Source organism: Urtica dioica, chromosome 1 (genome assembly GCF_054948205.1).
Source record: "Urtica dioica subsp. dioica isolate 48M chromosome 1, U.dioica_male_clone48M_v1_H2, whole genome shotgun sequence".
Classification (NCBI taxonomy): domain Eukaryota; kingdom Viridiplantae; phylum Streptophyta; class Magnoliopsida; order Rosales; family Urticaceae; genus Urtica; species Urtica dioica.
Window position 1 is genome coordinate 13,407,805 of NC_142756.1, and position 13,212 is coordinate 13,421,016.

General features: G+C 34.4%; 2 protein-coding genes across 2 annotated transcripts; both read right to left on the minus strand.

The window, feature by feature from the left end:
• Nucleotides 1-3,934: 3,934 nt before the first annotated feature.
• Nucleotides 3,935-8,790, minus strand: LOC149407328 (putative aquaporin NIP5-1). Its single transcript, XM_089626330.1, has 6 exons — nt 8,740-8,790; nt 6,999-7,430; nt 6,222-6,283; nt 4,936-5,107; nt 4,368-4,443; nt 3,935-4,261 (listed from the first exon to the last, which is right to left on the minus strand). Exons 1-6 carry the CDS (start codon nt 8,788-8,790, stop codon nt 4,245-4,247), a joined length of 810 nt encoding a protein of 269 aa, XP_089482456.1. The 3' UTR covers nt 3,935-4,244.
• Nucleotides 8,791-9,945: 1,155 nt separating this feature from the next.
• On the minus strand, nt 9,946-11,976 carry LOC149407329 (uncharacterized). The gene is made up of 3 exons (XM_089626341.1): nt 11,421-11,976; nt 11,104-11,307; nt 9,946-10,499 (listed from the first exon to the last, which is right to left on the minus strand). Exons 1-3 carry the CDS (start codon nt 11,901-11,903, stop codon nt 10,200-10,202), a joined length of 987 nt encoding a protein of 328 aa, XP_089482467.1. The 5' UTR covers nt 11,904-11,976; the 3' UTR covers nt 9,946-10,199.
• Between the last annotated feature and the right edge of the window lie 1,236 nt (nt 11,977-13,212).

The window sequence follows — 13,212 nt, forward strand, 5'->3', positions numbered from 1 at the left end:
TCAGCAAAAAAAATTAAAAGCACCAAATCTGACCGTGGAAGTGAATAGTACGGTAGATATGACGGTTCAGGTGAACAACTTCCATTGCCATTTTCTAAATTCCTAGAGTAATGTGATATCATCTCACTTTACACTATATGACAGATTCGCCCGTTATTAATGATGTTGCTAATAGGAAAAAAAATACGCTTAAATATATGATAAGAATATGGTTTGTCATTCTACCTTATACCTGAATCGCACCGGGAGAAGCATTTAAGATTTCATCAAATGTCCTTAATAAGGTTCCTGCTAAGGCAACGAACAAAACCCATATGAACTTTGGACGGGACAAAGATGCCTAATCTGAAACACATGCACGTTTGGGGATGTCCAACTGATTTAAGGTTATACTAGCTTAACGAAAAGAAATTTGATTATTGTGATTCAAAGAAACTTGATTCAAACACATCCGAGGGTCCCGGTAAAAAATTTATGATCCCACAACTAGGTCAATTTTTAGTCGGAAAATGCTCGAATCTTTGTGAATGTCAAGTATTATGGGGGTAGATGTACAGTAAAACAAATTGTCTTGAGAGATGAATATGTTAATATTATCATAGGTGGTCTTAGCAATGATCATGACCTAGCTCCTAACACTATTCAAGACACAATTCAAGATAATACTTGAGAACCTCTTATTCAAGAAATTATGCCATTAATAAAATCCATTAGAGAGAGAGAGAGAGAGAGAGAGAGAGAGAGAGAGAGAGAGAGAGAGAGAGAGAGAGAGAGAGAAGAAGAAGAAGAAGAAGAAGAAGAAGAAGAAGAAGAAGAAGAAGAAGAAGAAGAAGAAGAAGAAGTGCAATATCAAATGATTATGTTTTATTTCTTCAACAACAAGAGGATGATATAGGATTGAAGGAAGATGATCCTATCTAATAACTTCCATTATGGAAAGACCTGACTCTCAAATGGGAATTGATGTCATGGATGAAAACATGAAACCTATGTAGGAAAATGTTGCATGTCACCGAAACATGTTGGTTGCAAATTAAATTTTAAGACCAAAAGAGATGCAAAAGGAGATGTGAAAAGGTACAAAGCTAATTTATTGTTGCAAAATGTTTCACACTATATGGTGACTCTCTTAGAATTATAGTGGCATATATAAGCGGAGCATTTTGATCTTGAATTACATCAAATAGATGTGAAGACCGTGTTCTTCAATGTTGAAATCAAAGAAACGATCTATATAGTGCAACCAGCAAATTATGTATCCAAAACGCAAATGATTTTATCTATAAACGAAATAAATGCCTACATCTATGGACTCAAACAAGTATCTAGGCAAAAATATTTCGAATTTCATCACGTGATTATTTTGTTCGGTTTTGAAATCAACTTGGTGGATGAATTATATTATAAGTTATGCAGGAGTAAGTGTATTTTATTTATTTATATGTCAATGACACATGTTTGCTAGCAATGATATTTGTTTATTGCATGAAACCAAAATATTTCTACATGAAAATTTGATATGAATTAAAAAGAGCTAGGTAACGACTCTTAGTATTAAGAATCCAAATAATCCAAGATGGCTTTCGGGGCATTCTTGGATTATCATCAAACAACTATATCGAAAAGGTTCTCAAGAGATATGACATGCATGAATGTAAATCAGGTTATACCCCTTATGACTAAGGAAGATAAGTTTAGTCTATATCAGTACCCTAAATTAACTTTGAAGAAAAGGAAATGAAGAAGATTCCCTATGCCTTGATAGTAGGAAGTCTTATGTATGCTCAGGTTTATGCGCATCCAGATATTGCGTACATTACAAGAATGTTGGGCAGACACATTTAAGCAACCCAATGACGGCATGGGAAAGCAGTTAAATGGGTTTTGCGGTAATTAAAGAGAAAAAAAAGACTACATATTCACATATCGGATGTCATATTATCATATTGAAATCATCGGATATACTAACTCTGATTTTGCTAGATGCCAAAATAATATGATATCTACATCAGGCTATATGTACTTGCTCGCTGGATATGGTATCTCTTGAAAGAGATTAAAATAGTCTCGTATAGCATCTTCCAACATGGTAGTAGGATATGTAGCTTGTTATGAGGCATGCATACAACAATGGGATATGGTTGTCGAATTTTGTCACTAGGTTGTACATAGGAGATTACATTGAAAGACCACTCTCAAGTTTCTATGTGACAATGTCATACAACCATGGGATATGGTTGTCGAATTTTGTCACTAAGCTATACATAGGAGATTATATTTAAAGATCACTCAAGTTTCTATGTGACCATGTCGTACTATACTGCAACAACAACAACTCTACGAAATCAAAGATCAACATCAAATTCTTGATTGTGAGAGAAAGAATTCCGGTAAATGAAAATTTTCTATTAAGCACATCATAACAAGCTCAATAATTGTGTGGATTCACCTACTAAGAGACTACCATCCTAAGTGTTTCATAAGAACACTCTTAGTCGTTCCAAATTCTAGTGGGAGTTTTCTATATTCTTTTTTAGTACTTTTATTTTGAGATGCTTCACTTATTTAAGATTATTGAAGTTTTCTATAGAAATTTTCATTTGGTGTATTTAGACTTTGTTTTCTAGTATATGGTTTGATCTCACTAACTTTTAAGGAGGACCAATTAGAAACAAGGTTTGAAATCCTGTGCGGTATGTCGTTTCCTGACGCGCGGAAGTAGGATGATAAAATCTCTCAAATTGGTCCAAATCCACCATTAGTATATAAATACCGCATAAATTCTCCAAATACAGCAAATACATATTCTACAAAATAACGCAAATGCCGCACACTCTTTTCATTAAAATTTTCCTAAAATACCTCAAAATGTGCATTTATCTTAAAAACCACAAAATTTTAATTTTTTTAGTCATAATTTTATATTTATATGTACTATATATAATATTATATATATATATATATATATATATATATATATATACTTGCGATATGATTAAAAGTTGCGGTATACATTAAGAGAAGGGTTACAAGTAAATTTAAAAGTGCGGTGTGCTGACAGGAAGTGGTATTTTAAACATTGATTAGAAATATGCAAATTGAGGTCATATAGCATGAAATTTTCATACTACACATCCACTTCATGATTCATGACATTCATTTAAATAGATTTACGTGATAATTGATAGGTATAGTTACGATAGATGTAGCGAATGCCATTTTAATCGTATGCTAGTATTGTATGGACCAGATTGGTTTTCAAAATACATTATGGTAGTAACATTAAAGTTGAGCTCTTTCGATTATTTTTGTCATGCATAATAATAATATTAAACATAGATCACAACTGGGAGATAGTTGGATCCTTAATCCAACATTGGGCTTATATGTTAGATGATTATCTATTGTGGATTATCAATATGAATTTCCCGTTAAAAGTGATCTAATGCGATTTATAAATATTGGGCTTTAAACTATCTAATAAGTTGTGGCCCTAAAATGTGTAGAGACTACGGGCTTCTATTTATGTGATAGGTTGAAACAGGAAGTCCACTGGTATAACCTAATGTTTGCTTATAAATACGATCGGTCCTTAGGTTATGCATAATTGCTTGTCATTTTTTGATATCTTGTCGTTAGAGTCAAAATGAGACAAGAGATAAACAAATAAGCTCTCTGAAATATATTGACCTAAAAGAATAACCGTTATACATTCATCAGTTAGATACGTTTCTGTTATTGGTGTATGATTTATTAACTATTCAATATGATTCATTTTTGGAATTAGATGATTATTTTTTACTGGTGATATTCAATATTGATCATGTTTAGGGTAGTTAGCTAATTTAATTAAAATATTGGCTATTCACCTAAATTACGAATTACTCTCGAAATCTCATATTAATATATACGTTGTCCATATTATATTCAACTAAACAGGAGAAAAAGAAAAAGAAATCAATTAATTTTGAAAGCTATGTACAAACGAGCAATGTAGACCGTATAAATATATAACGACATAAATGGTCGTATATTACAAAGAATATCTATGAGATATCCCTATTTTTCTTATTGCAAACAAAAGAAAACATCCAATAGAACCAAGCTCACAGGCACGTGCAAATACAGAGCATATGTAAAATCCTCGAGAATTTCATACAGCGGTGACAATGATTTTCATCCATGATTGTCGATTTCTTTTTCGGATTTCAATCTTTGAAGTAAAATCAAGGATATCGATCGACTCAGACCATCACGAGGCCTGCATTAAAAATTTATTATTCATTCTCGCTATTTATTTTCGTTCAACTTGAGAAAATCAAAAGTGAATAAAAAAAAATCAACAAGTTGGAATCTTATTGGACTACCATTTTCAAGGGAAGGATGTTCATATCTTGATGAAGAAGCGTTACCATCATGGCTGTTACTGTCATTGTTGTAGACCTAACACATATCACGTTACACAAATTTAGTTATAAGAAATAATTAATACCTTGTTTGGCATGATTTAATCATACATTATTAACCATTTATTTATTATTTCTCCAAGATATATTGCTGTGATACGAACTATATTCTATATATACACACCCTCTTTTAATTTTTAATTATTTTTTTCGAATTCTATCGCGATGATAATACTTCTGCGTGACAAAATTCCGGCGAGCAAAGTCTTTGCCCTTTAGATTTTGTAGGAGAGAATTGCGTGACAGAAAACTGAAATGCTCAAAAGGTTTAATTTTCAGTAATAAAATATCAACCGTATTATAGGACTACCCGTGATGAAACTGAGCTAGAGCAAGTGGTTAAGAGGGGCTAATTTGAAAGAAAGAAAAATTGAAAGGTGCCTAATTTGAAAATTTTCTATGTAGACTAAAAACAATTAAACAATAATTAAAAAAAGAAACCCTTGCTATATATATAGGAGCTAGGCACCTGACTATTATTTGGGGTTTTATCGGAGAGCTTGACAGCGGTGTAGGCAGCTGCGCCAGCGAGGGCACCGAGTGGCGGGGCCAGCATGTATATCCACACTCCGCTGTAATTTCCCGATGCAATTGCCGGCCCCAGAGTCCTCACCGGATTCATTGACGCACCTGTTGTTACTCTGCCAATATTTTAACAAATAACGCTCAAATTAGCCAACTAAAACTAAAAGAATTTTTAATTAACTATCGTTTTGTAAATTTTAGGTGAATAGCCAACATTTTATAAATTTTAAGTAAATAGTCAACGTTTTGTTAGGGTATTTCAGTTCATTTACACGTGCAAATATTTGGTCATGGTTATTTACCAAAAACTTAATAAAAAAAAGTTGGTTAAATGACAAACCAAAACTGTAAATAAGGTTATATATCTAATGGACTCTTATTTTAAAGATTTATTTATTATAGTACTAAATGAATTAAGTGAACACTTTTATTAGGGTTTAAGCAATACCCCCCCTAATCAGTAATAAGTAATAAACTACGGTAGACAAAGACTGACCTTTTTTTTTTCTTAATTCAATAGCCATATGATCGTAATAATTAGATTTTAATAACAGTCCATTATTTAAAACAAACATTTCAAATAAAAATTTATAACTGAAGAATACATTTAATTTATTTATTTCATTACTCCATTATTATTATTTTATTTTTATATTTTTTCTTATGTTCTTATTATTGTTGTTAATTAACGTTTCTAGTTGTGTATATATGTATCTTTTAATGTCAGTTATTTTTTTCAGGCAGATACATAGTATTACGCACTTGTCTCGCACTCGATTACAAGACACCACAATAAAAATGTACCATGGCATTAACACATTTTAGAAATTCTAAGAAGGCCCAAACAAATCAACAAATTCATGGTAATTTAACACCCGAGGTACTACTTAGTAAATGCCTACATGACTATAATCTTTGTCTTCTAAGTATTTCATTGACTAATGCAATTTTGGTGGTAAACTAATTGGTCTTCAACTGATTATTTATTTATATATATATACTAATTGGTCTTCAACTGATTATTTATATATATATATATATATATATATATATATATATATGTGTGTGTGTGTGTGCGCGCGCGCGCGCGCGCGCTTTCAAACAGTATATTCATCTATACATGTTAACAAAACTGTTTATTCATGAATATGATTCTAAAAAAAATTCACGAGGAAATAAACACCCATGATCAGGAATTAAACATATATAACTGTATTTATATTATCTCACCCGGCAACAAGATTGTTGAGCAGAACCGTACCAGAAACTGCTATAGCCGCCAACTCTCCCACCTTGTACCCAATTTAACCCATATAAGATTGTGGTTTTTAATTATACACGCATTTGATACCCATAGTACAAATAAATTAAAGTAACATAATTCAACAGTAAGTAAAATCAGAACTTGAAAGTAATAATATAGAAACATTAATTAGTCATGATATGCGAGTGTAAAAAACTGAATTGTACTTTTTTATCATTTTATAATTCGTTGAAATAAAATATAATGCTCCACAATTCTACTTTACGTCAACATATAATATGTTAAAAATAAAAAATTATGCAATAGCAAAATGAACTTGTTTGTACTCTAAATATAACTATTGAAAAAATTATACAAAATTAGCAAAAAATTACGGTCAATTTTTTTTTTTACATGTAGATTAAATTTTTTTATAATTATTATAAGCAATTTATTACTTTCAAAATAAATAATCTTAGGATAAAAAAAAATTGAAACATCATTATTGTACGTTTTGTCTATTTCACCAATTTTAGGCAAATCTTGTTTTGCAAACCCAATAATTTAAATTGACTATTTAGCTAAATCACCTTCGAAAAAAAAAAACAGAAGCGACCCTAATCCTACGTAATTATTTACTGCTTAATTTAGCTATAAATTAAAATATATCTAAGAAAAATGTCAATATACTCAACGTATATTGCTTGAAAATGTCATGAATAAATGCAAAGAGAGCAGAGCGAGGCATGCACATACGTACGTACCGCACGTGTATCGGTAGAGACAGCCATGACCACAAACATGAGGACGAATGTGATAATGAACTCGTGCGCAAATGCATATCCGTGGGCAATAGTCGGCACCGTGACTCCGCCGTTAGCGTAGGGCTCATAGACAGCCTTGAGAGCAAAGCCGGCCGACACGGACCCCAAACTCTGGACCACCGCGTAGGGCGCCACGTGGGCCCACGGAAAGTGGCCCAAGGAGGCGAAGGCAAAAGTGACGGCCGGGTTTATGTGGGCCCCGGAGATGTGGCCCGTGGCCAGTATCACGGCCAGCACCGCCAGCCCGGCCGCCGCGCCGTTCGCCATCACCGTGGCCGGCGTGGCCGTGGGCCCGAAGCTGGATTGGTTTATTATCGGAGCCGCCGCGGCCGTGAACACCATTATGAATGTGCCTAGGAACTCCGATCCCAGCTGTTTTGTACGTGATATAAAAACCAAAATTTAGAAAAGAAAAGAAAAATGAAAAATAAGGGATTCGGAAGTGACAAAATTAACAATGTGTATATTATATAATTCAAAAAAATTAGGTACCTAGACAACTAAAATGTTTGAAATTGCTATATAGTCAACGTTTCGTAAATCTTAAGAAACTAACCACAAAATATGACGTGGTATTCATGGTTTGCATTTTCATTTAAATAAAATAATGGGGTTTTTACATCAATTTATGCGTGTAAATATATGGACGTGACTATTTATCTATGATTTACGAAACGTTGATTATATAGCAATATAAAACTGAAAATATGGCTATAACCCTAATGGACCCATTATAATTTTGTAGCATTGTGTAGCGAATATTACTAAAATATAAATGAACTCAATATTTCTAAAGTCATATTTTGGATGAGATGGCCGATCGGTAATTTTTTTTTCTTTTTTCTTTTTTAGTTGTCTGTTGTATTTTGTGGATCTATCAATCTTACATTATACATATATCTATCTATGGTCATCTCATGATCTCTATCTCTAGCTTACTACCTACATATTATCAAAACACTGTGATATGATCTTCGTCTGCTATTTACGTTCATCCTATATCCATGATCACTAACTCGATAACAACTTGAATTGACTCGAGTAAAATGGTTATGATTATTTACATTAATCGAAATAAACATAAATCATATAAATTCTATAACTTAAAATGGTAACAAAAAGTTTCTGAATCTTTTGAGCTTTAAGCTGTTCCTCTTTGACATTTCTTTGATTATATACTAAACTCTAATTAGTATATAATCAACTAAAAGTCAAAATTCAACAGTTTTTTATGATATGAGTTGTGCAATGTCTTTTATAATTTCGTGACAGCTGGTCGCTTAGGAAACAAGCGGTCAATAAATAAAAAATGAAAAATAAAAAAACGATTACGAAAAGATATATTTTATAAGTAAATAATTCTATAAAATTGTCAAATTTTAACTTTTAGTACATGAGTTAAGTAAAATGACGAAAAGTAAATTTATAAAATAAAATAAAAAAGTGTAGTATGCATAAGTAAATTTATAGAATGCATGCATTGAAAATGAGAATCCTTTTTGGATCCTTCAAATGCTTAGTGTGGTATATAAATACATGTCATGTGAAGTTAACTACCAACAATGCTGTTACTTATTTATGGAATAAGCTTCTCAATAATTTAGTGGTCAGTCGTAATGCGTACGTACATATTACATTAATATGAAGTTGTCAATGATATACCACTCTATATATTCTATACCTTGCGAGCAAGAGAGACGTTGGACTCTGGAAAAGCTCCCAAGCAATTCATTTCTGGCGTTTGAAGATTTTTCTTATCGACCACTTATATTTTTATAACAAAAAATATAAGGAAAAATAAAAGTAAGTATATAACTATAAGCACTGTAGTTTTGTGTGTTTTGTTGTTGAAATATTTGGGGGCCTTATATAAGGACGCAAAAATAAGCCATGAAGTTGGGAAGCACTTATTTTTGTTTTGAAACCAATGTTGCTTATCATCAATTTGTTTTGAAAAGTTATACGGTATTAACTATATGTTTTGAAATGAAATGCAGCTTTTAATTCCAATTTCGCAGGACTGCAAATGATTAAATCATATATTCATGAATGTCTTTTTCGTATATCTTTTTGTGTACCATAGATCCATCTAGAATATAGAGGTACGCCAAGTCATTGTTATCCCAGCCTCAAGTTGATACCAAAAAGTTCTAAATAATTGTCATGATTTGTCTGAAATTCTCCTTAACATTAAGAGCCTAATAAAGTTCTAATACTTGCATTTTATTGCAAATCTATGGTGTTGGCTCAGATATGTGGTTTCTTATGGTTTTTGTGGATGATATTTGAATTGGATTAGTGGTAAAACATATGTGGATGATATTTGAATTGGATTAGTGGTAAAACATGTACTCTTGGCTATGCGTAGGCAAGGTTGGCCCACAAAAATTTGTTTTTAGGGTGCTATTGATCAGCTTGTCTATTCATCAATTCCCCCTTAATTTTCTTTTTCTTTTCATAACCATTCATTTTCATTTCAAGTAAAAGTCAAATTTATTATATGAGATCAAAGAATACAGCAACCTATGAAGAATCAAATGAGAATCGGTGGGATGTTACTTGTTTTTAATCCTTCCCGCGACAACTGGAGGAGCAAATGGTGACATTTATATTCATTTACAAATTTATCACCTCGAAAAATTAAGTTTTATTATTATAAAATTAGAAATTTAGAGTTATGGCATCCAATTTAAGGGAATACTAGTCCAAATGTACAGCTTAGCATCTTGGTCCGAATTTAAGCACCACTCTAGTGTGTGTTTAATTGCACACCTGTTTCATTGTATTGAGCCTTTAAACAAAGGTTTAGATTGCTATTTTATGAGGCTCCAATGAATCTTTAACTCTGTTTCTCGTTCTACACAATATTTATGTTCTTATACTCAACTTGGATAAAAGCGATTATATTACAAGGAAAATATTGCTTGACTGTACCAATTCAAGATACATAATTCAAATAACTTCATCCATGAAGCGTTAGCAAAAAAAAGAAAGACACGTCACATATAACACAAAATGTTATCCATTCATAACCTAAGACTAATCTCAAAAGCAACGCTTCCGAGTTTTTCAGCCACAGAGCTCGGTCTAATATATCGGGTCTCAAAAAGTGTTTTGACTTGTCCGACTGATATCTAGTAGCTAGGCAAAAGTGCAGTCCCTTGACCAGTGTCCCGGCTTACCACATTTGTAGCACGACCCCGATGAAGCCGATCCTCCAATCTGAGGCGAAGGATTTGAGGACAGAGCGGAAGGACAGTCTCTCGCCCAATGCCCTTCCTTTCCACACTTGAAGCAAGAAGAAGAAGAGCTAGTCTTTGCAGTGTAGTTTGTCGTGTTGTTTGCGTTTGTATTGGTCGAGTTACCGTACACCTTAGAAGCACTGAATCCGGGTGATTGAGAGTTCTCGTTACACCACTTGAAGAACCCACAAGAACTCCCCTGTTGAAAAACAAAATCTGATTCTTGTACTTTTGTTGTTTACATGTACATGTACCAAAGATCAACTGAAACTGTAACAAGCGTTGAAGCACAATCCCATCGGTGAAAAAAGAAAGCTTAAAAGAATAAAAGCAACTTGGCAAATGTTTCCCATGAGCAGTTTTTTAGATTGTACATGAAAAGCTACAACACATTAAGCTTCTAAATACTTGAGAGGCAAAAAACATTTTCCGAACACTGTAGGCCCGTTTACATTGATAGCCAAACATAACATCACCGATGATAACAGAAAAGGCAAAAGTAAGGTACTAATCCATATCAAACAACATTGGCTAATTTCAACTTGCAATAATTAATTTTCTTAATGTTCACTCAATTTTCGAAATTTTTTTTTAATTCAAACACCGAGCTTATCATCAAACCAATCAACTAAGTTTCAGACACCAATAAATCTAATCTAGATATCAAGTCTAAACATCGCAAGCATTTAATTATTCAAGAAATGGATATACTAACATTCATGGGTGTTCTTGTTATCTTAGTTGGCAAAACTTCGAAGATATAAGCTAAAAGCCAGAGCTGTAAGGTTCAAAAACCACATTACCTCACTCGAAGGACATCGATAGAATTGCTGGCCGACATTCTTGCCGGTTTTCGCCGTCAAGGTCAAGCACAAACCAGCGCCGCAAGGACAATCAAGACCTGGATACAGAGAAGAATTGCTTCCATAGCTCCCACCAGCGGCCATGGAATTAGGTCCGGAAGAAGCACTGTCACACCACTCAAAGAAGCCACAACCTCCATTTTCCTTTCAAACAAACAACAACAGAAAGGGAAAAAATATCAGTGTCTCTGAACAAATAATAAAAAATAAAAATAAAAACCCTTGAAATCAAACAAAAATAAATATAAAAAATAAACCTGTCTAGCAGGACACTTGTAGAACTTTCTACCGGGATTCTTCTCCGTATTAGCGGTCAGGACCAAACAAAGCCCTAATCCGCAAGGGCAGTTCTTCTCGGCTGCAGACGAATCGATGATCGAACCAGAGGCGAAATTACCAGATTGACCTCCGCCGCCTCCAGAATCGCAGTCTCGCGCCCAATGCCCTGGCTTCCCGCACTTGAAGCACGAACCTCCTCCTCCGCCGCCGCTGGCGACGTTCTCGAATCCGGTGGCTCTCGGAAGCGCGATGGTCTGGTTTCCTTTGAGAGCCGCCGTGTATAGGCCGTCGTTGATTTGGCCGTCGGAGACGAGATTCGGGACGGAGCCGATGGCTCCCGACGGTGGAGTGATTCTCCGGCGCTTGGAAGCCAAAGCTTCGGCCTCAGCGGCCATAGCGAGAGAGAAGAAGGTCTCGTCGTCGTCATCTTCGATCTCGATAACCGGTTTCTTTGCTGCCATTTTTGCCTCTCTCTCTCTATCCCTCAGATTTTTTTTTTCCTTCTCTTTTTTGGTTTCTTCAAATTTCTTCTTCAACTTGCTTGTACACAAATTACAAACTCTCTCCCGCCCTTTTTCTCTTGCTTTTTTTGTATGAAATTGCAATTTTGCCCCAAAACTTTATCCGATTTTTACTTGGGAATTTGAGCAGCAGTACTACCGTTACCGTTACCGTACCGGACCCCAATTTTGGGGGATATCGCTTATCGGAGAGGAAACCGAGGGGATTCAGACCAAAAAAAGGAAACCGGTACCGGTAGGAAACCACTTACCGGAGAGGAACCCGACAAAAAATGTAGGAACCCGAAGGGTATTCAGACAAATATTTTACAATAATAAAAATAGTTTTCATAGTTAAAACTTCAAATAAAGGTTCATACCAAACATAAACTGGGTTCTTAAACAAAAAATACCATAAGCAGAGTATAAATTTATTACAACACGTACGATAAAATACACTAATTATAAGTGGAGTGTCTCGGAGGTTGAAATCTGCGTCGCCTAAATCAGCGGCGTGGTTGATCATCCACCATCATGTTATACTGGTACCTGATGAGTGCGTTTTATACGTACAAATCGCTCGTTCCCGGACATGAATCGAAGCGAATCCTTAAGTGTTTTTGATATATTTTGTGTTTTTTATTTGTTATTATAGTTTTTCATGATCTAAAAGTGTTTTGAGGGCAATGGAGCAACTTTGGGATGATTTGAAGATTTTTCGGACGAGTTAGAGCTAATCAAGAAACATGGCGTCTTCTTCTGTATGATTTGAGATTTTTAAGTGATGATTCTGGATAAATTCTTTCCATCATTGGATAGAGCTATCTCTTAGCTTTCCAATGCATATTTATTTGTGAAAATCGGACATCGGAGCAAGAAGATACGGCCGATACAAAAACAGTGCGCGCATCCGGAAGAATCCTCGCACCGCGAGAAAAAAGTGCGCGCCGCGAGGATCTCCAGACTACCATTGCGCGCCGCGAGCATTCGACACGTGCGCCGCGCATTCCTTCGGGTTATGACGGACTTTCTTTCCGTTTTTTATGTTTTTGGGTCATTTGAACCATTCCAAAGGCCCAATGCTCCGAAAATCACCCATTGACCTATATATTCGACTTTAAGCTCTCAAAAACACATCTTCCATTTTGTTTAAGTTTCTCTTTTATTGTTTGGTTGTTCTTGAGAGCTTTTGAAAGAGGAAAAAGACGTTCTTCAACGGAATTGACAACCCGACGAGCTCTCCTTCTCCGAATTCATTCGTTCTTCTTTC